Source organism: Emys orbicularis, chromosome 13, assembly GCF_028017835.1.
Source record: "Emys orbicularis isolate rEmyOrb1 chromosome 13, rEmyOrb1.hap1, whole genome shotgun sequence".
Taxonomy (NCBI): domain Eukaryota; kingdom Metazoa; phylum Chordata; order Testudines; family Emydidae; genus Emys; species Emys orbicularis.
This window is the reverse complement of record NC_088695.1, coordinates 17,626,016-17,651,703: the sequence shown is the minus strand read 5'-3', so window position 1 is coordinate 17,651,703 and position 25,688 is coordinate 17,626,016. Positions and strand designations below refer to the sequence as shown.

General features: G+C 50.5%; 1 protein-coding gene and 1 long non-coding RNA gene across 2 annotated transcripts; both read right to left on the bottom strand.

Annotated features, from left to right (window-relative positions):
- Nucleotides 1-1,209: 1,209 nt before the first annotated feature.
- ZNF692 (zinc finger protein 692) lies at nt 1,210-25,688 on the bottom strand. The gene is made up of 12 exons (XM_065415986.1): nt 25,647-25,688; nt 23,938-24,149; nt 23,391-23,422; nt 19,202-19,696; nt 17,669-17,720; nt 17,147-17,281; nt 15,501-15,626; nt 7,106-7,168; nt 6,115-6,193; nt 5,244-5,358; nt 3,383-3,482; nt 1,210-2,015 (listed from the first exon to the last, which is right to left on the bottom strand). The coding sequence occupies exons 2-12, from the start codon at nt 24,123-24,125 to the stop codon at nt 1,631-1,633; spliced, it is 1,770 nt and encodes a 589-aa protein (XP_065272058.1). The 5' UTR covers nt 24,126-24,149; nt 25,647-25,688; the 3' UTR covers nt 1,210-1,630.
- LOC135888203 (uncharacterized) lies at nt 11,022-12,313 on the bottom strand. Its single transcript, XR_010561834.1, has 4 exons — nt 12,079-12,313; nt 11,892-11,974; nt 11,309-11,438; nt 11,022-11,099 (listed from the first exon to the last, which is right to left on the bottom strand). It is a non-coding gene; the product is annotated as an uncharacterized LOC135888203 (long non-coding RNA).

Below are 25,688 nucleotides of genomic sequence, written 5' to 3'. Positions count from 1 at the left end.
CTTATCTAGTTCTTTTTTGAGCCCTGTTATAGTCTTGGCCTTTACAACATTCTCTGGCAAAGAGTTCCACAGGTTGACTGTGCGTTGTGTGAAGAAATACTTCCTTTTGTTTGGTTTAATCCTGCTGCCTATTAATTTCATTGTGTGACCCCTAGTTCTTGAGTTATGAGAAGTAAATAACACTCTTATTTACTTTCTCCACACCCATCATGATTTTACAGACCTCTATCACGTCCCCTCTTGGTCGTCTCTTTTCCAAGCTGAAAAGTCCCAGTCTTATTAATGTCTCCTCATATGAAAGCGGTTCCATACCCCAATCATTTTTGTTGCCCTTTTCTGTACCTTTTCCATTTCCAATATATCTTTTTCGAGAGGGGGCGACCACATCTGCATGCAGCATTCAAGGTGTGGGTGAACCATGGATTTATAGATAGGCAATATGATATTTTCTGTCTTATTATCTATCCCTTTCCTAATGCGCAATCTTTGAGCAAGTCCCCTGGGGTAAAGTTTTCAAACATGCCTAAGACTCAGACCTCAGAGGTATTTAGGCTCCTAACTCTCTTGATTTCAATGGAAATTAGGAGCCTAAATACCTTTGAGGATCTGGGTATAAGTGACTTAGGAGACATTGATGTTCAGCAGGACAGAAGTGTTACTGAAAATCTTACCCTTAGGCCCAGATCGGCACCTAACTCCCATTGAAATCCACAGATTTTAGGAGTCTAAATACACTTGAAGATCTGGCCCTTAATCTCTCTGTGATATGATCTCCCATGTAAAAAGAGGGGGTCAGAATCCTTATTGTCTGTTTGGTCTATTTACACTGGGAGCTCTTCAGGGTAGAGACTTTCTCACAGTGCATGCATGCAGCTCTCAGCACAATGGGCTCACAATCTCCGTTAGGACGCCAAGGTTCTGCTCTAATACAAAGACCATGACATTGGCAGGCTTTTCCGCAGCTGGACGGGGGGTGGCTGCTGATCCTGCAGTCACAGGAGCTGCACCAACCTGGGGGGTGGTGGTGGTAATTTCACAGGAAAATGGCGGGGAAACGGCAGCAGGAGCTGTGGCCATGGGGATAAAGGCAGGCTCACCTACCCTCACCCCTACCCCACCCAGGCTGGCAGAACCAGCACCGCCATGAGAGAAGACGCTCTCCCCGCCCCAGGCATTACACAAAATAATTCTTTATTGAAGATTTGTCCAAAACCCTGAAGCTGAGAGTAGCAAAACCGAGGCTTGTTCCTGGGGAGGGCGAACCTCAGCATCTCTCTTCAGAGTCCCCCTGCCCCAGATAAGGTGAGGCCCTTTGCCTGGTATCACAGTCCTCTTGGCCCACAGAGAGTCTGCGCTCTACTGACTGTGGTGTGGGGAGGCTGCGCATGGCTGCAGGGGTTTGCCTCCCTGTCCCCATACTCTCAGTGCCTGGGCAGGATTTCAGATCTGCTACTACAGTCTCCCGCCACGGTTCAGTCATTATCCCAGCCCCTCTGCTAAGTGCTTTATGTCCCACTCTCAGCAGACTCCAGCTGGAAGGCAGGATCCTGCTGGGATCATCTCTGCCGACATCCCCCATGACTCAGCCCCCAAGTGCTGGTCAGATCCGGATCCTGCTCGGTGTGGCCCGTTATTCGGCAGAGGCTGCGATGGAGGACACCGGCCCTTCCGCCTTCTCCATCTTGCAAAGGCTCAGTGCAGGGATCTCCAGCTGCTCTGTGGCAAGTGGGCACGGCACATCCGGGTGGTCCGCAGTCGGTGTCTCCTCAGCGAGGGTGGGGAGCGGGGATGGCACATCCTGGTGGCCGGGTTCTGGCATTTCTGGCGTGGGCTGGGCCGGGCCGGCAGCCACCTCGGGATGGCTCTTGCTCTTGTGCGCGGTGACGTTGTCCTTCTTCTCAAACTTCTTGCCGCAGATGTCGCAGGAGAACTGGTAGAAGGAATCAGCGTCATGCTTCTTCATATGCCAGTTGAGGGAGGCCTTCTGACGGCAGGTGAAGCCGCAGATCTCACACCTGTGGGTGGGGAAGGGGATCAAGGGGAGAGTGTGGAGAAAGCGAGGCAGGGAATCAGAGTGAGAGAAAGCTCAGAGAGGGATGCACAGAGGATACAGGAACACAGGAATTGCCAGACTGGATCAGACTCAAGGCCTATCTGGCCCATTATCCTGTCTCTGACAGAGCTCAGCACAAGATGCTTCAGAGGAAGGTGTAAGAACCTCGCAGTGGCTAATGTGGGCTAATCTGGCCCACACGTTAGGTCTGGTCCTGGGCTGTAATGGTTAGAGAACTGGCTTAAAACCTAATCTCCCTTCCAAAATTGCTATTGTTCATTATGGTCATTCTCAATATTCTTGTTTCCACATAAATGTCCAATCCATTTTTGTAAAAAGCGACAAAGAGTCCTGTGGCACCTTATAGACTAACAGAAGTATTGGAGCATAAGCTTTCGTGGGTGAATACCCACTTCGTCAGACGCACGTGGGTGAATACCCACTTCGCTTTTTACAGATCCAGACTAACACGGCTACCCCTCTGATACAATCCCTTTTTGGAATCTCACTAAATTTTTGGCCTCAGCAACTTCCGGTGGCAATGAGTTCAACAGGCTAATTCAGTACTCCCCAAACTTTTGAGGATCGTGCCCTCCCTTACCCCTGTCCGCGCACCGCCATGTCCTCCCTGGAGCCTGGGTTGGAGTGGTGCTGTGGCTTGAGGAGTGGGGGAAGTGGCATAGACAGCAGAAGGGGGCCGAGGCTGGGGGTGGGGCGGGGAGCAGGGCTGTGACCAAGGGTCGAGGTTGGGGACAGGTGCGGGAGCAGACCCGCAGCTGAGCTGCGGTGGTGGCCAGCACCCGGGCCCGCAGCCAGGTGCGGCTCTGCTCCTGGCCTCGCTCCCAGCCTTGGCCCTGGGCTGGGAACAGAGCTGCAGCCGGGGGCTGAGGCTGGGGACTGATGCGGGACAGGGAGCAGCGCTGTGTTGAGGCTGGGGATGGGGCCAGGCATGTGGCCTGGAGCCGGGGACGTGGCTCGAGATGGGACCGAAGCAGAGCTGGGGGCAGGAGTTGGGGCTGGCCTGGGCCCTGCTGTGCCCTCCCGGACATTTCTCCATGCCTCGCTAGGGGGGCACACCCCACACTTTGGGGACCTCTGATCTACAAGTATCTAATGGGTGTATACATCAAGGAGGTGAGGGGGAGAGGCCTCATCTTAGGTGTCGTTAGGAAGAGGGCCCGGGCAGCCCTAGGGACTGTATCCTCCAGAACTGGATCGATGGCACCTAATCAGCCATTTCCACCTTTGGCTTCTCAGTGCTGCGATTCTTAGGGACACAGAGGAAGAGACCCCAAGTCACAGAACGAGCCAGCTGGGTTTGCTACTTACTGTATGGGTTTCTCCCCCGTGTGGATGCGTCTGTGGATGATCAAGTTGCTGCTGGTGCGGAAGGGGCGGGCGCAGTACTCACAGATGTAATCCCGTTTGTCTGCAGGGGGAAGGAGAGCGGGTTACTGGCTGCACTGGCTAGCGGGATGTAGGGCAGGGCATTTTACCCAGGCGGAAGCAAAGGTAGGGACGAGAGAAGGGCAGTAGGTCCAGGGGTCGAAAAGCAAGGGGGTGGTAGAGCAGATATTGATAGCGAGTCCACGGCTGGAATGATAGTGGGACCTGCAGGTTGGGATTGAGGGGCACTGGCAGAATTATGTGATTGTGGGGCTGGAATTGAGGGGCATTTGGCAGATCATAGAATCAGAGAATATCAGGGTTGGAAGGGACCTCAGGAGGTCATCTAGTCCAACCCCCTGCTCAAAGCAGGACCAATTCCCAACTAAATCATCCCAGCCAGGGCTTTGTCAAGCCGGGCCTTAAAAACCTCCAAGGAAGGAGATTCCACCACCTCCCTAGGTAAAGCATTCCAGTGCTTCACCACCCTCCTAGTGAAATAGTGTTTCCTAATATCCAACCTAGACCTCCCCCACTGCAACTTGAGACCATTGCTCCTTGTTCTGTCATCTGCCACCACTGAGAACAGCCGAGCTCCATCCTCTTTGGAACCCCCCCTCAGGTAGTTGAAAGCAGCTATCAAATCCCCCCTCATTCTTCTCTTCTGGAGACTAAACAATCCCAGTTCCCTCAGCCTCTCCTCATAAGTCATGTGCTTCAGACCCCTAATCATTTTTGTTGCCCTCCGCTGGACTCTTTCCAATATTTCCACATCCTTCTTGTACTGTGGGGCCCAAAACTGGACACAGTACTCCAGATGAGGCCTCACCAATGTCGCATAAAGGGGAACGATCACGTCCCTCGATCTGCTGGCAATGCCCCTACTTATACAGCCCAAAATGCCATTAGCCTTCTTGGCAACAAGAGCACACTGTTGACTCATATCCAGCTTCTCGTCCACTGTGACCCCTAGGTCCTTTTCTGCAGAACTGCTACCTAGCCATTCGGTCCCTAGTCTGTAGCAGTGCATAGGATTCTTCCGTCCTAAGTACAGGACTCTGCACTTGTCCTTGTTGAACCTCATAGGTTTCTTTTGGCCCAATCCTCCAATTTGTCTAGGTCCCTCTGTATCTGATCCCTACCCTCCAGTGTATCTCCACGCCTCCCAGTTTAGTGTCATCTGCCAACTTGCTGAGAGTGCAGTCCACACCATCCTCCAGATCATTAATAAAGATATTAAACAAAACCGGCCCCAGGACCGACCCTTGGGGCACTCCGCTTGAAACCGGCTGCCAACTAGACATGGAGCCATTGATCACTACCCGTTGAGCCCGACGATCTAGTCAGCTTTCTATCCACCTTACAGTCCATTCATCCAGCCCATACTTCTTTAACTTGGCGGCAAGAATACTGTGGGATATTCTACACAAGAATATTGTGTAGGAGCCCAGGGCTGGGACTGAAGGGGAGCTGTGGGGCTGGATTGACGGGCATGGCAGAGGGCTGCGCGTGTGTGTAGGAGCCTGGGGCTGGAGGGGAGCTCTGGGGCTGGATTGAGCGGCACTGGCAGAGGGCTGCATGTGTGTGTAGGAGCCTGGGGCTGGAGGGGAGCTCTGGGGCTGGATTGAGCGGCACTGGCAGGGGTTCGTGGGTGTATGTAGGAGCCATGGACTGGGACTGAAGCTCTGCAGATCTGGATTGAGGGGCCCTCAGAGAGCTGTGTGTGTGCTGAGATGAGGGGGAGCCCAGCACTGTAGAAGGCAGGTGCTTTGAAGCTTTAGCCCCTGTGCTCAGGCACACTGACCGCTGTGCAGCTTCTCGTGCTCCTTCAGGTGTTTCTTGAAGTTGAAGGACTTGCCGCAGCTGGGCTCGGAGCAGGTGAAGGTCTTCTGGTGCACGTGCTGGTATTTCTTGTGGTGCTGCCGTTTGGGGGTTGGAGGGAAACAGAGGGTAGGGTCAGGTGCCGCCCAGAGACCCTGCAGTCCATCCTCCCTGGTTCATACCTAACTGAGCGCCCTCCCATAGAACTGGGAGTCAGAGGGAATGCTTGATTTGGCTTTGGGGCTGGACCAGCAGCTTCAAAACAGGAGGGGTCCCTGGTGCCACTCGGCTCTCTCTGTGGGATGGCAGAGGAAACCCATATCTCTATGGCCCATTCCGCCCCCAGCCTTTCTGTGGAGGCTGCCGCAAAGGCGGTCGACTGGATCATGTTCCAAAGTCAACTGCAATCAGTGAGAATCTCACCATGGATGTCGATCAGCTCTGGGTCAGGGCCTTAGCCCTGATATAGAATCTTGTCCTGCTGGGAACTGAGGACACACGGACTCGTTTCACTGAACAGCCAGTCAGATGGGAGCGACTGGGGCATATGCGACAGCTCCCATTTGGGCCAGGGATTGAAACGGGGATGTCCAGAATTTAAAGCATGAGTAGCTACAGCTTGAACTATGTAAAACCAGCGCAGACTCATATTGTCTGTGGATCAGGCACAGAGAGGGGGGACCTGTAACATACATTCTCCGGTGGGTCACACTGAACTGATTGTCAAGCCCGCAGCTGGGCTGATACCAGGACCATAATGGTATTAGGCCACGTATCCCAATGGGGACCAGGTGGTGTCTGGGGGCGGGTCAGGAGCCCCTCCCCCCCCCCCCCCAGGTCACCGTGTCACTCACGTTCAGGTACTGGCGGTTGGAAAAGATCTTGCCGCAGCCCTCGAAGTCGCACAGGAGCATCTCGCGCTTGGTTGCCTTCCTGCAGAGAGGAGGGGGTGAGGATCTCGCAGGTTATTGATGGAGCCAGGATGCAGTTCAGCAGCCCCTCGGTTCTCAAACCCTCCCTCGTGGACCTTCCCTCTGTCCTCTTCTCTCCATCTCCCCGCTGCAGGGGCAAGAGCTGTGTCCTCTGCAGCCACCTCCCTGAATCTTTCCCTGCTCACCAGCTGCCTTCGTCACCTCTCCTGTGTGGCTTGTGACGTCTGGATAAAGCCCCCTTCATCTCCCTGCCTCACCGGCTCTCCATCTCCTTTCCAACCTCTTTTCTCCCATCTGTGCCAATCTGCTCTGGTCTCTTGTTAGCTGTGTAAAGTATTGGGGGTGGGATGGTGGACAGATTGGACAAAACACACCACTAGCAACGGGGAAGGTGTGCAGGTGGGGGCGCTAAGGGGTGGGTCGCACGCCCTGTGGAAGACGCCAACTGCTGGGTGTGGTGGAGATGCAAGAAACGCCAGGGAGTATCACTAGGCTGTGAGCGTATGCAGGGACAGAGAGGGGTAGTTGCAAGGGGGAATGGACATGAGACCAAATGGCAAGAGGATTGCCCATCACTGGGGCCATTGAAAAGTACGGTAGGTAACGGGCTGTGGGAAGCAGCCCCTGGGTGTGTGGCTCTGGGGCTAATGGGGCTTTTCCTCCCCTCTAAGTCCAACTGGAATGGCGCTGCCACCCGCACCAAGAGACCAATCCAGACAGAGAGGGAGATCCCGCCCCTCCCCAACTACTGCCCTTCGCAGGAGGCACCACCAGTCGCTCAGTGGAGTGGGGAGTCCAGCCGTGGGGAGCAGGGATACGAGGGACTGGTTTGCAGCCCAGCTCTGCTACCATAAGGGCTCTAGGGCACGGCAGCCAGCAGAGTCATGGCCAGGGTTCCAGGCCAGGTTCCTACCTGATTCTCTTGGGGCCGATCTGGGCCACATCCTTGTTGCTCGGCTGTCCCCGCTTCTTGCGGCTGCGAAGGAAGAAACACACTGATTGGGTGCTCCCGGAGAGAGGCGTGTCTCTCCTCCTCCTTTCTCCCCATGCTGTCTCCCTTTCCCCTGGCCTGTGTTTTCCTTTTCTATACACCCTTCCCCATCTGCACTACGAACATCTCCCTCATCCCCTCACTGCGAGAAGGCATAGGAGATTAAGGCTGCCTGTCCTTCTCTGGGGCAGGGATCTCCAGCTACCAGCCTCCTATAGGAAGGGCTTCTGGTGCCAGGTCTCACGTAGCTGGCAGAATCCAAGGGTGCCCAATAGCCCCTTCTCAGGACTCATGTGGCCTCAGCACAGGAAGATGAAGGGTCCCAAGTCCTTTTTCTAGCAAGCACCAGATGAGCGTTGGAAAGGGATCCAGAGCATTCGGCCAGCTCAATGCCCTCCAGAGAGACATCAGGAGTCTTTCCCCTTTTGTTCACCTCAGACTCCCAAGTCCTCCCTATGAGATCAGACTTCCCGCCAAAGCTCCAAATTGCCCCAAATGAGAGCATCCCTGGGCACCCAGGGAAGTCCGGTCAATCCTGCCAAAAAGCCACAGAGCCTGTGGCCCTGAGTGACAGGGTTTCATTCCAAGCATCTCTGAATCCAAGAGGGCAGGATGGCTCTGGTATGCCCTGGATCTCAAGGACTCAAAGCAAACCCTGGTCAAAGGAGAATTCAGGGTGGTCACCCTAAGATTGCTCTGATAACTTCCTGGACCTCCAAGTCTCACTGACACCCACATGGACATAGCGACGCCCCCCAGGCACTGGGAAGAGCTCAAGTTTGGCCCAGCACTACAAATTTCATGTCTTGAAGGTCAGGTTGATGTAGAGGCCAGTGCTCAGATCCTCAAAGATCTTTAAATGCCTAAGTCTCATTGAAATCAATGGGAGATAGGCACCTAAATATCTTTGAGGATGTTTCCCTGGACCACTAGGCTTTAGTTGTAGGCTGGGTACACCCCCCCCCCCCCATCTTTCTGATAAAGGGTACCCCTGCCCAAAGGATACAGGACTTTTTCTCCAGCTCACCCCAGGCTGCTGGAGTCACTAGGGTTCAAAAGTTAAAGCTTTACACAGTAGAACCTCAAAGTTACCAACACCTCGGGAACGAAGGTTGTACGTAACTCTGAAATGTTCGTAACTCTGAACAAAACGTTATGGTTCTTTCAAAAGTTTACAAGTGAACATTGATTTAATGCAGCTTTGAAACTTTACTATGCTGAAGAAAAATGCTGCTTTCCATTTATTTTTTTAACAGTTTACATTTAACACAGTACTGTACTGTATTTCCTTTTTTTTTTGGTCTCTACTGCGGCCTGATTGAGTACTTCCGGTTCCAAATGAGGTGACTGGTCAGTTCATAACTCTGGTGTTCATAACTTTGAGGTTCTACTGTAACTATAAAAACACAAAGTCAACATCATGTCACAATATATAAATTGCTTTAAATCAAACTCTAAAATGTTCTCAGGCAGCATTTTTCATAGTTTGCCTTTCTGTAAATTTTCATTGGATTTTTTGTTGTTGGTTTGTGTGTATGTATGATGAAATGGATGTTTATTGACATTGAACAATAAAAATCTAATCTTTCCAAGCCTAAATATACAGCAGGTGTGCTAGATACAGCTGAGCTCAATGCTTTCCTGCCCCATGAGAGGCTCCAAGACTCACCAGATAGCAAGGTAGCAGAGGACAACTTGCACAATGTTACAATCATTGGGTCTCTGTTATCATAGTGACAGCACATTTCCATATAAGTAACCTGTTTGTTTGGCATACAAAAACTATTACACACCGCAAGATCCTACATGTGTGTGTCTAACATGGCAAGGAAAAAGGAATTGTACAACACTATATTTAGAAATAGCATGTGTTCATACAGTTAAGAGACTACATTGGAACACAGTTGCACAAGAGGGCAGAGTTAAGGTTACATGTGCAGCCTTTAACATTTGCCTGACTTCTGAGCACTCGTGGTCATGGATTTCCAGAGGCGATGAGCACAGCCTGCTCCCCTGAATTTCAACTAGAATCTCAAGTGCTCAGTGCTTCTGAAAATTAGGCCTTAGTGGTCAGTTTTTCAAGAGGACTCAGTAGCTCCCGAGCCCCTGATGAATATTTTGAACATTGGCCATAACCGTGCGACCAATACCATTCTCCTAATGGCTTTTTTTATATCAAATTTCCCAATTTTTAATTAAAGTAAAAAGATGGACAAAACAATAAGACCGAAGGAGAAAGCATCACTCTACAATTTCAAAGCTCTGACGGTTTGTAATAGAGATGTAAACAGAAAATTTAAGACCTACAATGCAGTGTGGATGTATTTGGTAAGACACCCCCTGAATGCGGTCATCCTAAGATTCCAAGGCACTACGATAATACAAATAATAATGAAATGATAATAAAACTTGACTAGGTCAGTAGAACCAAGCTGCTCTTGAATAAGTCCATAGTTTGTATGATAAAAATATAGAGCATTAAAAACCTTTAGAAAAATCCACTCTGGTCATTAAATAAGAGGGAAAATGATTTTATTTCTGTACTGTTTGACAGTTATCTTAAATACCTACTCCACACCACGCAAAATAACTACAGGTTGTCATCATTTATAGTGTGAATAAATACAATTATCCTATGTTACAAACATGATTAAATTGTATTATTTACCAACAATAAAAAGTCTTTAAACACACTGTATTGCAAAAAGGTATAATACAGTTAAGAAAAAAGGATGCAGTCGTAATCACATTAATCTAATATTTTTAAACATAGAGAAAGCTTGGTCACATACACCTAAGTTTCAGAGTGGTAGCCGTGTTAGTCTGCATCAGCAAAAAGAATGAGGAGTACTTGTGGCACCTTAGAGACTAACAAATTTATTTAAGCATAAGCTTTCGTGGGCTAAAACCCACTTCATCGGATGCATGAAGTGGAAAATACAGTAGGAAGATATATATACACAGAGAACATGAAAAAATGGGTGTTGCCATACTAACTATAACAAGAGTAATCAATTAAGGTGGGCTATTATCAGCAGGAGAAAAAAAAACTTTTGTAGTGAAAATCAGGATGGCCCATTTCCAACAGTTGACAAGAAGGTGTGAGTAACAGTGTGGTGGTGGTGAGGGAAATTAGCATGGGGAAATAGTTTTTACCTTGTGTAATGACCCATCCACTCCCAGGCTTTATTCAAGCCTAATATAATAGTGTCCAGTTTGCAGATTAATTCCAATTCTGCAGTTTCTCGTTGGAGTCTGTTTTTGAAGTTTTGTTGTTGGGAGTATTGCGACTTTGAAGTCTGTTATTGAGTGACCAGGGAGGTTGAAGTGTTCTCCGACTGGTTTTTGGATGTTATAATTCTTTGATTTGTGTCCATTTGTTCTTTTGCGTAGAGACTGTTTGGTTTGGCCAATGTACATGGCAGAGGGGCATTGCTGGCACATGATGGCATATATCACATTGCTAGATGTGCAGGTGAACGAGCCTCTGATAGTGTGGCTGATGGTGACACCATCATAGGACCTAATCACATCAGCCACACTATCAGAGGCTCGTTCACCTGCACATCTAGCAATGTGATATATGCCATCATGTGCCAGCAATGCCCCTCTGCCATGTACATTGGCCAAACCGGACAGTCTCTACGCAAAAGAATAAATGGACACAAATCAGATGTCTGTGTATATATATCTTCCTACTGTATTTTCCACTGCATGCATCCGATGAAGTGGGTTTTAGCCCACAAAAGCTTATGCTCAAATAAATTTGTTAGTCTCTAAGGTGCCACAAGTACTCCTCGTTCTTTATAGATTTAAGTTTGATCTAATTTAAAATGTTCTGTCTGCATTATCCACCTTCCAATGTAAATCTTGCAGCCACTTCACTTTTGTTGTTGTTGGTCTGTGATAGACTGTCCTGAAAAGAAAAAGAAGTTAGAAAATAGCAAAATTGCCATTTTGGTGAAGAAAATAGATGTTAAAAATCACTGACGATCTGCCATTTTCATTATGTAAGATGCTGGCTATGCAGCTTACTTTGCAAGTGCAAGTTGATGCTGCTCAACACTTTGCAATACTGTATATTGCACACATGTATTGTCATCACATTGGGATGACGGTACTTACAGAAGGAGATGAGAGTCGTCTGCGAAGGAACACACACTCCAGTATGCAATGTGCTCTTGATGCTCTTTTTCTTGCTCCTCTGTTTTTTTTTTTCCTGTCTCCATCTCCCTAGCTATTGGTATCGTAATGGCTACAGAAAAAAACACACATCAATGTGTAACTTATTTGATCAAAACCATTACTTCCTTTAAACCTTAAAGGGACACCATCAACAAATTCAGTCAATCTTTAAAATGAGTGAAAAGTTCAGGTGCTCTACATTTGATTTCAATGGGAGTCTGATATCTATCCTGCTTAGTTAGGCACTTTTGAAAATCCCACTACACACTTACACACCTTTGAAAATCTGGCCTTAAATAACTATTAACAGAGTGCTCTCAAATGCATAAAGTAAAGTAACTGAAGGAAAAAGAAAGATTTAGAGGGAAATAATCTTTTTATTTCCAGTGATTTTAGAGATTACTTGTAGGTAGAAAGTTTTCAGACACAAGCATGATTTTTGAGTAGATGGTGTCCCTCTAATGGTAAAATTAAAATGCTGCAGGGAGAGGAAGGGGGAGTGCAAATTAAATATATAATTTACCATTATTTTCTGCTGTGCTTTGATTAATGCCTCCAGAACTTGTTCTCCGCTGGTAGCAAATTGTTACTTAGTTTCAGTAGCCCCTGTAAAACAGACATTAATAGACCTTCAGTATAGAATTGAAGTCACAAAAACATCTAGAAATGAAAAAGGCAGAAGAGCCGTGACTGTGCATGTTAATACTTACTTGGTATGTGTTTGGGTGTATATTTTGGGGCTTCTTTCTCCCATAACCCCCACAAATAAAATATCATCCTGAAGAGATAGTTGAGGATGGAAGACTGTTCACACTTAATTCAGCTAATTCCAAAGGAAATGCTTTTACACCTCCCTATATAATAAAAACATTAGAAAGTCTGGAAAGACAGAGTTAGGGTCTATAATTAATTCCCTGGTGTTATGTAAGGCCGCAGTTCAACAGGAGACTGAAGCATTTGCTTCTTTTTAAGCATATGAGTAAGCCCATTGACTTCTATTGGACTATCCATGTGTTTAAACACAGGCATCATTATCAGCCCTTGTGAATTTACTGAGAGTCTCGTGATATTTGGTGTTTTTCTTAAAGCCCCAGCTCCTGGAGTCAAGTGAGCACAGGACAATTTTAGCTTTTATTTAGATAAAATGTAAGTTTCTAGCCCTCATGCTTGGGGGAAAAAAAAAATGGAAATGTGTCCTGAGTGTGACCTAAAGGTCAGAAACCAGAAGACAAATTTAAAGAACTTATAATTTATTATTAGAAAAATCCAAAACAATTCAAAACAAAAAAAAACCCCATATCAAATTCTCACGATTTTTGAGATGTGACTCATTACTTCTGTACACTTGAGATCGGCAGTACTGACTTTTAAATACCTTAGTGACTTGGAGCCTAATCATTCACTAAGGACCTGACCCAACTCCCAGTGATTTATTGTGAGTCATTCCTCTCACCTCAATGAAGGTTGCATTAGGCTCAGTCACCCAAAGCAATTTCCAACACCCACCCAATCTTAACTTGGCTTCCTTGGATCTTCAGAGATTAACTCAACTATCAACATCAGAAGCTAGCATTGAAATCAACACACCTTCTCAGCAATGAGCAAATTTTCAGCATCATTTATCTAGAAATTCAATAACAGAGGGCTCTTCAATCTAACTAACAAAATCCAAAAGCTGGAAATTAAAGCTAGACAAATTCAGATTATTAATAAAGCAAATTTTTAACAATGAGGGTAATTAATCCTTGGAACAACTTGCCAAGAGTAGTGGTGTATTCTCCATCACTGGCAATCTTTAAATCAAGATTGGATGTTTTTCTAAAATATCTGCTCTAGTGCACACAAGAATTAATTCAGGGAAGTCCAATGGCCAGCATTACGCAAGAGGTCAGACTAGATGATCACAATGGTCCCTTCTGGCCTTATAATCTAAGAAACAATACGCTAATGCATACATCATTTTCTGCATAAAAGTATTACAGATTCACACTAGCAGCTTCAGTGCAGAGAACCAGACACTTCACTGCTGAATATTTATCATCATTCTGTGATAAAACCCTATGAAAACTACAGCATTAGTTTACTCCTGGGGGAATTCTGAGCCACTGCGCAAGTGCAGAATTAATGCCCCACGCAGATATTCCCCCCCCCCCCCGTAGAATAATTGATTATGACTGGGAGGTGAAGGGAAGCTGCAATTACACCTTTCATCCATCAGGGGCTGATGTGATGCCAGAAGAGAGGGCAACTAGCTCATGGGTCAGAGCAACTAGCCACAGAGAGGGAGGGGACAGAGGCTGCCTTTCTCACAGTGCCCTGCCAGGTGAGGAGGCACGGGATATGGAGTGGGGCAGAGCTGGGCACATGGTGCTGCTGGGGGGGTCACACAGACTGAGGTTCCGAAGGGATAGTGGGGGGGACAGACTGGGGTGGGAACACAGGAGCTAGTGGGGTAACAACTTTGAGCCCAGGGCCGAATAGGAGTGAGGGTGCAGGGTCACATGGAGACGGAGGGGGGGGGGGGGAGGAAGGGTGCAGGGACATATGGGGACAGAGGCAGATGTGCCTGACTGAATGGGAGAGGCACGGGGGGAGGTGCCCCAACAATTCCGCACCCCCCTCCCCCAAAAACCTGTTCCATACTTCTCCCACCCACATCCAGCAACCCTACAGGTTTACTCCCAGGCTCCTTCCCAGCAGTTACTTCTCTCTCCCTCAGCTCCTTCATTACCCCTGACATTCCCAAGCCTTTGGGCTGCTTCTCAATGGTGCAGGAAATACATTTCTGTATTGTAGTTTAAATGAATTATTATCAAAGTTCTGTATTAATATGCCCGGTAAAGAATGTATTTGTCAAAAAACATTTCCTGAATCTTTTTGTTGTTGTTGTCTGTATTGTTACAGATGTACTTGCTGAGAGGTATTTGAAATAAATTACCAAAATAATTGAAACTGGCGTGATTATATTGTATTATTTTGAAAAATAAAATATACAGAATTTTAAAATATTGTGCACAGAATCTGTAATATTTTGGCGCAAAATTCCCCCAGGATTAACTACTTACACACTGAAGCCCTATTTAGCCATTCGTCTCTTCCATGGTGAGCAGGATACTGCAGTACACTATAGCCACTTTGTACCACTTGGGCAACACAAAGAGGCCATGTTCTGGCCCCACATGCCAGAAGAGAAATCCCTTGTGCCAGTGGAACTCTCTCCAGGCAGAGATGGCTCCTGTGGAACCCTCCCTGCACTCTCTGGTGCTGTGCGGGGACTCTGATATATCAATCCTCCATTGATGTTAGGAATCTAATGCAAGTGGTCTAAATTAGAGCCGTTGAGGAGCTTCTCTAAGTTACGCAGAGGGCAAATGGTGCAGAATCAGGGAACTGCTACAGGTTCCCTGACAGCTCCCCCTGCACTGAATGGAGCTGTGACATGGGCAAATTTCAGCTCTACTATATTTTCTCTTTCTACCCAGACTCTAGTACGCTTGTCACCCTTGCTGTCCTCTAGTTCCATCACTGGCTCCATTGCCATTGAAGTCAATGGAAAGAATCTCTATTAATGTCAATGGGCTTTGCTCAGGTCCTCACATGGCTCCCATCATAGCGGCTAAACATCCTCCGTGAGCAGCACTGGCTAGGTATACAGAAGCATTCTTCCATCAACCTGGCTGCATCTAATCAGGGGCTAGGTCAGCATAGCTATGGCACTTAGGGGTGAGACATTTTTCACACCCCTGAGTGATGTAGCCATGTCGATCTACATTTTAAGTGTAGAGCAGGACTGAGACACCCAGTGTGGTGTGGAAGACAGCTCTGCGCTGGGAATTGGCTGCGGTTTGGTCTGGCTGCTATTGCCGGGGGCTGTAGTTACAGAGCACAGGACAGCCCCACGCACGCCCTCGGGCCTCTAAGTTAGCCAACATTCGAAAGCTCTGGGGTTGGGAAATGCAGTCACTTCTCAGATGGGCCCAGAGCCACTTGGATGATCGAGCTGAGATAGACAAACTGACCTCAACCCCTTCCTTTTCACTCACCCACTTCTCGCCTTCCTTTCTCCTCTCCCTATGTGCTCAGGCTCCCCCTCCTCACCTGGACTGGCCCTCTGCCTGTCTTCCCCTCTCACCTGGATTGCACCGCCTTCTCAGAGGGGCTGCCGTTGGCTGGACTCGTCTCAGTAGGCAGCTGCGCACCCTTCATGGGTCTCTTGCAGCTCTTGGTCTGGCTTTGCTCTCTTTTCAGCTCGGAGTCACTGGATGGACAAGATGGACGCAAGAACTGGTTACAACCTGTGAGAGGGGGCTCTCTAATGGCAGGTGAAGCTAGACATGAGAAACAGAGGGAAAGCAACCCAATGCCACCCAGGGAGAGGCATAGAGACTAAAAGCATCCCTTCCAAGCCAGAGCTAAAGGAATCAATGAATTATTCCACGTTCACGTCAAGTTAGAGCTAAGAGTTTAGTCACACAACAGTTAGGGTTAGATTTGTCAGAGCAGCTTTCCCTCTGCAGAGTATGTTTAACAAATGGGTCTCTCGTTCCCAGTATCAGGATAAAGTCGCAAGGAAGCTTGGGAGGAAGGATGGGATTGTGGTTAAGGCACAAGACTGGGTGGAAGAACACCTGGGGTCTGTTCCTAGCTCTGAAACTGACTCATTGTGTGGGTGAAATAAGGGGCCTTTGTCTATCAGATCCCACCAACTTGGCTCCACCCCCTGGTGCTATCACACCCAACTCTGTGTTTGTCAAGTCCTTGTTACAACCTGACTTTTCCTGTCCAGATCCTCAGCAGTCTCTAGCTCCTTCAGGGTGATGGGGAGTCAGAAGTTCCATGGCTCTAGTAGGCGTTAGTCAGCCCTCGGTCTCCTGTGTTTAGAACCTTCTTCTCCATAAGCCCCTGGCTGGAGTATGCAGGGGAGCCCAGGCCAGCCCAACTCACCGGTTCAGCTCAGGGCCCGTTTGGATCAGCCAGAACCAGTCTTTGTCAGCCCCTTGCTGCTACCTCCTGCCTCTCCCCCTCTGTAGGCTTGCCCCGCTTCTCTCTCTTTGGAGTGTTAGCCATTCACCAGCCTGCTATAGAGGGTGGCTCTCTAGCAGCTGCCTTTCTTCTCAGGAACTCTCCTTCTAACTGAGGTCCTTAATTTTTTTTATCATGCCCAGGGGCTTCCCTGCCTAATTAACTGCCTCCCAGTACCCTTGGGTGAACCTGAGCTGCCTCATTCCCCATTGTGGAGCCTGTAAGAGGTGGGCTGGGCTCCTGAGCCTTCAAAGGGACATCTACCCTCTGACGGTGCAGTGGGCAAATCCCTTCCCCTCCTCTTACCAGTAATGAAAATAAGGTCCCTGCCCTGGGGAATTTACAATTCCAGGGCCGGATTCTGATCTCACTCACACAACTGAGAATTAGGAGCATATGCTCTCAGCAGTGGTGTTTATGAGCATCCCAGGGTACCACAGCTGCATGTGAAATCAGAGTGAGGCTTTAATTATGCCAGCAAAGTGTTGGCAACCACAAAGTAGGGAGGGGGTGGGAAAAGGCAGAGATCCAGGAAAAGCTATGGTGGGAGATACCTTGTTCTGTATATGCCCTGTGGGTTCCTGGGTTAATTGTTAATGTACGGAAGGCGAAGGGACAGACGAGCAGGGCTGTGGCATTACGTCAGAAAGAACATACACAGATTCTTCGTAAAGTGCCAGACTTCGGTCCAGCCTGGCAGCCCTTCAGAGAGCAGCGCAGTCAGCTCCCTCCCAGCCCAGCTCTAGCTTCCCTTACCTGTCCAGCGAGGGGTGGTAATTCTCATCTCGCAGGTCGTCAGTGTAAGTGAGGTCATCTTCTTCGGTGAAGTCTTCATCCTCATCCTCTTTGGGCTCAGGCACCTCCTCTGGTTTATCCTCCAATCCTGGTGCACTACAAGAATCAAATGTCAAGAGAGCGGGTTGGAGCCATGGCTCTGAGGGGAAGTCTCTGAGGGCTCTGTGGCTCCTGATCCCACCATCTCTCCTCACAGCCTGATGGCCATCCTGCCTACCTGTCCCTGTCAGTCACTGGCCTCTCTGCTGAAGCTGTTCACAACAGGGCTGATGCGTAATAATAGGGATGGGGCAAGACTGCCCCACTGGGAACTGGCTTGAGAACTCAGCTGTTATTTTCACACCGGACGTTGTCAGATGGGAGTGACTCTGGGTCATCGCAGTCCTGGGGATACGGGACAGCTCCTCTCTAGTCCCAGGAGCACACGCGCAGGGGATAGGTAAGCACCAGGGACAGATGAGGAGAAGAGCCACCGTCACTCACCTCTCCCGCTCTATCCCTTCCATGCCAGCCTCTGCCTCTGTAGGGAGGGGAGCTGTAGGGAGAGAAACTAGGTGCAGTCAGTTGAAGGGTGAGATGGAACCACGAAGCTGAGATCTGCAGAGAAGGGACGGGGAAGGAGGGAGCAACTGCAATGGTGGGAGAGACGGTGCAGGGAAGGTTTGGGAGGAGAGAGGAATGCAGAGTGATAAGGCCCCGAGGAAGGGAACTAAATCCTCATTCAGGGTATAAACCAACCTCTAACAGGCCAGAGGAAGGGGGCTAGGAAGAAACTATAAACAAGTTGTTCCATAACTGTCCAATAGGGGGTCTCTTGCCCCTTCTATGAAGCACCTGATACCGGTTACTGAGGGATAAAGGGCTAGATGGACCCTGGTCTGATCTGTTCTGGCAGTTTCCGTGTTCCAGCCCTTGTTCCTCCACAGCTGGGGGACACCCACAAACACCCCTCTCCTCGGGACCTCCAGGCTGGACCACTGCCCCATGCCTAACATGGGGCTGCATTTGAAAGCTTCACAGAAGTCAGGATACACCTGCCAACTAGGTCAGCAGTGTGAACAGCATAGGATGCCTGCCCTGGCTCCCAATTCACTCCCAGGACAGATGTGGATCTGAAAAGTTCTCCATGGAACGTGGGCCCTCGTCACTAAAAAGACCTGTCTCTCTCCCCATGAACAGCAGGGACACGCTGGGTGCTTTCACTAAGGCCACCTACTCACTTCAAGCATCACCGAGCCAGGGACCTGGTTGGTTACAACACAGTTAAAAGACCTAGCAAAGAGGAGACCTATCCACGTTCCTGGAACTTAATGAAAACCTTGCGGGGCCCTGGGACTCAGTGACCCACCCTTGTCCCTGTAACTGATTTAAATCTCTGAACCGTCCAAGGCCTCAGCCTGGTTTTAGGGTAGATGCTTAGTCCTCAAGCTGCAGTTTGATGGGGCCTGGGATGCCCATGATGGGAACATTTGGGTGTTGGGGTCTGGCATTCCTCTTCAACTCATTTCTCCTCTTGACTCGAAAGGGCCTGAATCTGCTGACTGACGCTCAGGGCCTGGTGTCAGGCTCCTGTACTGTCCAGGGGTGGGGGCGAATGTAGGGGGATAGGGACTACTTTAGAGGAGGGTAGTTATTATTACAGGATCCCTATCATTACTGTGGATGGAGCTAAGACTCATGGGTTGCTCGTTTGCTTAACAGAGTCCAGCGGAACCCCTTCAGATAGGGAGGGGGTGGTATGGGGTGAAGGAAGGGCTATCTGAACTTGTATTTCCAATGTACAGGGGGAGCTGGCTAGCCTGTACTCTGGGCTGGGAGTGCTATGGGGGATTTGGAGTCAACAGGGGCACAAGAAATCAAGGGCCAGTGGAGAGAGGGAGGAGAATTCCCAGTTTTGGCTGGACAGGAGAAGGCTGTGGGGCCCTGGGAAAGGGAAGGCTGGTCAGTTGCATCCATCGTGCCACCCCATGCTTGCACAGGGGTCCGGGATCAGGGGGGTCCTGCTCACTCCCTCACCTGCGTCAGTGTCAGAGCTTCCTGCTCCTAGCTCTCCGCCGTGGTCCATGCTGCTGGTGGATGATGGAGCTGCCATTCTCTCCACCACCCCACTGTTCCCAAGGAGGTTGGGCTCCACCTTAACCATCGTCCCAGAGGAGTCCTGGGCAAGCGCTGCCCTGCGGAGTGAGCGCCTGCGGCTGGTAACTGGGGAAGGTGGTGGGCTAGGCCCTGAGCTGGCCCCTCTTTCCTTCTTGCGCCGGGAAGCAGCTTTGCCGGGCTGTGAACTACCTCCCGGTGGGGCACAGCCCTGCTCTTCCGGTGCAGGGGGGCCCCAGGAGAAGGTGTGTCCAGCCATGCACTCCCACACTAGACTCCCTGGGGCCCCCTTGTCGCCTGGTGAGGGGGTCTTCACATTGGGGATAAAGCTGCACTCCTGGCTGTGAACATGAGACAGGACGACCAGGCGCTGCAGGGCATCCGTGGGGAGAGCGCTGGGATCTGAGCCACCCTGCCCTGGCGGGGGAGAGAGGGAAACCACATGTAAACCACAGTGCGCCCCTAGCACCATATAACCTGTCACCCCCGCCTATAACCGAAGCACCCACAGGGGACACTGCACCATCCCAACATTTACCCCAACCTCTCCATATAATCCTACCCCTCTGGGGGAGCCACAGCACCATCCCCTCCTCCCCCATTACCCAACTTCCTGGTTGTGTGACTCTAAATACCCCTGTATTCATACACTGCACACTACTGGAATAACCTTTGTACAACATATGCCTTATGAGGTATCATTTGAAAACTAATAACTCACTGATCATTAATATTCTTGCGTGATGTATGGACGCAATGTGCGTTAAGAGTTATGGATATAGACTAGAATTGTGACTAAAGTATGTTTAAATGAGACATGTCAGGGGAGTTGTAAACAGGTCTGCCCTAGACAAAGGAATGTGTTTGCTTCTCTGACCAGGCTGTCAGGGAGAGACAATGAAGGTCCATTTACATATCAAATACCCAAAGCTATCAAGCTAACAAGTGGGGGAAGAGACAGCATGGGGTCTATGCCCCAACAAGAGAGAGAAGCTTGGTCTGGGTTTTACTTTTCAAAAAAAAATATTGCCAAGTTTACTGGTCTATAAAGATGGGGGTGGGGGTGTTTGAACCTCAAGTGATAAGCAATTGAATCAACTGATTGTATACAATATTACTGTATTATAAAAGTGCATAGGGTGAGGTCTTTTCTGAAAGCTAGTAACACACTGGTAAACTAGTAATATCATTGTGAAATGTATGTATAAACACAATATGAGAAAATATGGATACTTAATGATATCATGCTTTAAAGTCTGTGGTCAAACAGGGAGAAACAGGTCCCCACCCAGACAGGAGCCAAGGTAGCTATCTGTTTCCAGTAAAATTAAGCAAGGTGTGACCAAAAACAATGGAAGCCCTATTTACATAGAAATCAGCAGGGGGATGGGAAGTCCACAGGACAGAAAGAACAGCATGAGGTCACTCTGCCTCTTGAGACAAAATCATTGAACTTTGGAAGATATAAGCAAAGAGAGAAGCCATGTCTGGCATCCATCATTAGACAGACACAAGGGAACAGAACTCTTACAAGCTGAGAAAGATGGGCCCTTCAACCAAGGGAGGGGTTGAAGTCTCTGGAAACTGAATATAGGCGAGAAACCTGCTTAGGCAAAGATCTTTCACCTAGGGAGACAAGGAAAGCCAACATCTTATATTTCTGTGGAAGGTCCTGACCGAGGGAAAGTGAACCACGGCTGTGAAGAAGGAAGCTTGGTGAGAAAAAACATTTTGAACAAAGCCTGTACCTTGCTGGATTCAGTTTTAGACTTTTCAATCCGTGTTTTCACTTTTATTTGTGTGTTTCCCTTTCTAACTTTATTCCTTTCACTTGGTATCACTTAACCTATGTCCTGCTAATAAACTTCTTTGATTTTTATTATAAACCAACTCAGTGCTGTTTGCAGGGAAAGGTGTATGTATCCTGGTTAATAAACTGTGATGTACTTTTGACTCTTCAAAGGAACAAGCTGACCATATTATTTCTCGGAACTGTCCAGGAGAGGGCTGGACATTGCAGAGCACATGGTTTTGGGAAAATTCGGGACTGGGAGAGTGTTGGGCTCAACTTGCTGGTTGTAACCAAGACTGGTGGAAGCCAGAGTAGGGCTGTAGACTCGCTGCTGGGGTCAGAGCTGCTGAACCCAGGCTGTCTAGCACACAGACACTCAGGGTGTAACCTGCATACTTGTAGGCTGGCTGTGAGCATCCCAGGCTGTGGGCTATAGCAGCAAAGCACTGTACAGGACCCAGGGCTGCAGGGCAAGCAGTGACACAACCCCTTACTGGTCTGGATCACACCCCAACACCCTTTGACAGTGGTGTAGTCGAAATAAGATTTATACACAGCTTGCTATTTTAACTGAGGTTTGCACTCCAAGCACTAGTAGAATAGTTTTAAGTATTTTTCAAGTGAAAAGGCTGGGGAGAGTCAAAGAAAGGTTACAGTTTTATTGTTTTCTGTTTATTTCAAGGAAGGAAATAGAACAAAGGAAAGCATAAAGATGAGTCACAAGCAGAAAAGGCAGTAGGAGAAAAGAAGCAGATACTGAGCGCAACAAGAAGCAATCAAAAGAGCTGTACGCACAGTGAGGTCTGTTAGCAGCTGATCAGAAGCAAACGGAGCTAGTCGTCATGCTGCACTCATTTGCCATAAGGAAGGATGGGGCACCTGCTTCAAACCAGGGGCCAGAGGGGGTCCCTTTTTCTCCTACAGAGCATGCTTGTAGGGTGACTGCGAGCATCCCAGGCTGTGCACTGCAAAGCATAGGCACAGAGTTCTGCTGGCACCGGTGGGTGCTCAACCCCGCTCTGCCCCCGGCCCCGCCCCGACTCCACCCCTTCCCAAAAGTTCCCGCCCCAACTCCGCCCCTTCCCTGCCCCTATTCGACTCCTTCCCCAAATCCCCGCCCCGGCCCCGCCTCCTTCCCTGAGCCCACCCATGTTCCCGCTCCTCCCCCCTCCCTCCTGAAGCTTGTTACTCCACGAAACAGCTGTTTTGCGGCAGCAAGCACTGGGAGGTAGGCGGAGGAGCGGGGATGCGGGCGTGCTCGGGGAGAAGGCGGAGGTGAGGTGGGGTGGGGAGCTTGGCTGCCGGTGGGTGCAGAGGACCCACTAATTTTTCCCCGTGAGTACTCCAGCCCTGGAGCACCCACGGAGTCAGCGCCTATGCTGCAAAGCACTGTTGGACACCCAGGGTTGCAGGGAAAGTGGGACACAACCTCTTACTGGTCTGGATTGCACTCCGAACTCCATGACAGGGGGCCACAGCACCACTTCCACACAACCCAGTACCCCTGCAGGCCACAGCAATATCCCCTTAATTAACTCTAACCCCCTGTGATGGGATGTACAAACCCTACGCTGGGGAACAGAGGGTTAAGGAGTAGCTCTGGGCCCTGGAGGCTCAGCCCAGCTTCATCTGCTGGGTGTGCTCACAATGGACGTGGAGCTTGAAAGGGCACTGCGCAGCCTGGGTGGTCAGTGCAAGGGAGCAGACCTTCCCTGGTAGCTCCTGCAGGGATACAGCAGGCGTTCCATGCTGCCTGAAGCAGACCTCAATATGGAGCTGCAGGCCACCATCAGAGAGATAGAGTGAGGGTGAGGAACCTCTGGACCCCTTTCAGTTGAGTACGTGTTGCAAGTCAATAACCAGGCCCCTATTGGGCCTCTGGAGAGGCAGGGGGTACCATAGGAAGAAACCTAGGGAGCAGACTTAGTGATTCCGTTGAACTACCAGCCCCAAGGCCCTGGGTCAGAACCAAGTGGAGCGGTGGGCCTAGGTTCCCCCGCTGCCAACCCACAGACTTGAGCCACTAGGCGCTACTGCCAAACCACATACTTGAGCCACAAGGGGTATAGAGAGTTAGTGCCACAAACACAAGGCGATCCCCCCCCATCATGCCCACTCATATAACACAGCACCACTGGGGCTGAAGCACAGTCAACCCCCACCATGTAATCCTTCTCCCTGACATGACTGTCACTAAAGGGGGGATCCCCCCACTGCACCTCCCTTTTTAGAAGGACACTCAAAGCTGCATACCCTTCCCCCCAAGGAGAAGTGCATGCAGAGTCACAGAAACCCCATTTAGGCAGGAGAGGTGCCTACCTGCACTCAGCACGCAGCCCTGGGAAGTATACCTGCAGCAGAGAGAGGTGGGGACAGAAGGTGAGAGACTGAGTCAACAGCAAAGGGCAGGGAGGGAACCCTGAAAACACAGCTCCTGCACCCCCTGGCTGAGCCCATCCACTTGGAAGAGAAAAGGGAACCTGCTCCATGACCTCCATCACCCCACCCCAAAATCTCAACCACCATACGGGACAGGCATCAAGGTCAGATGCCAATTAGGGTGCAATGGGGGAAATCAGGGGAAAGGACATACTGGAGCTTGTCAGGGAAATTGGGGGGGGGGGGGGAATGCTTGGGACAGGAGGAACCTGTGAGGATCTGGGAGGGAAATGGGGGCTGTGAGGAGGGTGGGCCCTGTTAGGGGAAGGTGTGGGGGAGGTGGGCTGTGAAAGAAATCAAGGGTCTCCTATGTCCATTCTACAGAGCCCCTGCCACTTCTCCCTCCTCCCACAGGACCTATCTCCCATACCCTGGCACTTGCTGTGGGACCAGTACTCCCATCCCTCCCTCTCCAGTCACTCCTCACCTGTCGATCAGGTACTTGGCCAGCTGGGAGTGCAGGGAGAAGCCCAGCTGCTCCTTGAGCTGGCACCACTGCTCCAGGTGGCCCCCGATGCGGATGCGGCACTTGCTGCGTCGGGCGTCCAGCTCCTTGCGCTTCTGTTTGCGGATGCACTCAGAGGCCCGCTGGCGGCCCTGCCGCCTCTGCTCCATCCTCCCACCAAGGATGCTGCCTGCCTGGGAGCGGGGAGAGAGAGACTAGGGCATGAGCTGCAAACCCCTCGGGGCCACACAGAGGGAGTGGTGCTGAGATCCTGTCTGTGGTGCTGTGGGAGGCACACTGAGACAGATACAGGGAGCGGTGAGCCCAACTAGGACATTACTGGGGGTGAGGAAAGCATCTGAGAACCCAACTAGTGAAGACTGTACCCACCAAAATAAATAGTGTGTGGGGTGAGGGACCAAACAAGGTAGAGGGACGTCTCAGTAGAGATCGGTCAGTCAGGAGAAGGCAAGGGGAATATCCCAGGAAGAAATGGGTCTGGGGGGCGGGGGAAGGAAAAGGGACTATCACATCATTAGGGTGGAGGGGGATAAGGGGTGTGGGGGACAGGCCTCCCAGAGAGATTCTCAAAGGCCTCTTCCCTCTCCTGCTGTATTAGTTTGTCTAAAAGTAATCAGTTTCATCAATAACACCCAACCCCTTCCTCACCAAAGGACTAAATCGATCTATACATTCATTGTGCACTGCCCTTTACTTGCTGCTCCCCCCAATGCATCCCTGGGACCCACTGTGCCCTGCCCTTCTCACCACATGGGGACAGTGGTACCCAATGCCCCACTCCAGCCTGCCCCAGTAACATCCCCTGAACAAACTCAGGGCCAGGCCAGTCACCACCTCGGCTACCCAGGAACCATACAGCCCTAGAGCTACCACCCCACACTGCCTGCCCTCCCCCGACCATGGCCCCTCAGCCCGGCCCCTCCCACCAAAGCCCCTCCTCAGCTCCGCCCCCACCCGTGTCCCCCCACCATAGCCCCGCCCCTACTCCTTAGACCACCTCTGCCCCTCCAATTACAGTCCCTCCCCTTTTCCTCAACCCCACCCATCACCATAGTCCCTCCAATATTCATCAGCCCCATCCCTGCCCCTCCCCTTCTCAGACCCACCCCTGGTCCTCCCAACATAGCCCCTCCTCAGCTCCACCCACCACCCCTGTCCCTACCACCATAGCTCCTCCCATTTTCCTCAACCCTGCCCCTCCCCCATCATAGCCCCTCTTCCCCAGACTCCCCCGTCCCTACCACCATAGCCCCGCCCCTTTCCCTCAACCCCATCAGAGCCCTGCTCCTGCCCACTTCCACGAGGGGCCCTCTCCCCCACGGCCCGGATCACCCTCCCCTTCCCTCAAGCTGCGCTTCCAGCCGGGCGCCTCTGGCCAATTAGAGCGAGGCGCGCGGCAGGAGCGGCAGTTGTGCGGGGAGAGGTGGGTGCGCGCGCTAATCCCCCTTTGCTCTCCCCCTCCCCAACTGCATCTTGCGTTTTTTCCGCCGCGGTACCTTAAAGTGGGCCCGTCGGGGCAGAGCGCGGGATGGGGGCAGCACCGGGTCCCGCTCCGTACCCCCGACCCGGAGCCCCCCACCCCTTTCCCCGAGCTTACCCCGAGGAGGGGAGGGCCCACCCTGGGGCCGTGTCCCCTTTAAGAGACAGACCCCTCCTCCCCCATCGCTTACACAGCGCTGGCTGAGACCGTGACAAGATGGCGGCGCACCCCC

Excerpts from the sequence above, each read along its gene's own strand:
- ZNF692 (XM_065415986.1), bottom strand. The coding sequence starts at position 24,125 with ATGGAGCAGAGGCGGCAGGGCCGCCAGCGGGCCTCTGAGTGCATCCGC. Across the intron at positions 17,721-19,201 it reads AAGCTCTGACACTGACGCAG|CTCCCCTCCCTACAGAGGCA; the intron begins GTGAGGGAGTGA and ends CTCTCCCTACAG. Across the intron at positions 7,169-15,500 it reads GAGAAGGCGGTGCAATCCAG|CCGCAAGAAGCGGGGACAGC; the intron begins GTGAGAGGGGAA and ends CTTCCTTCGCAG.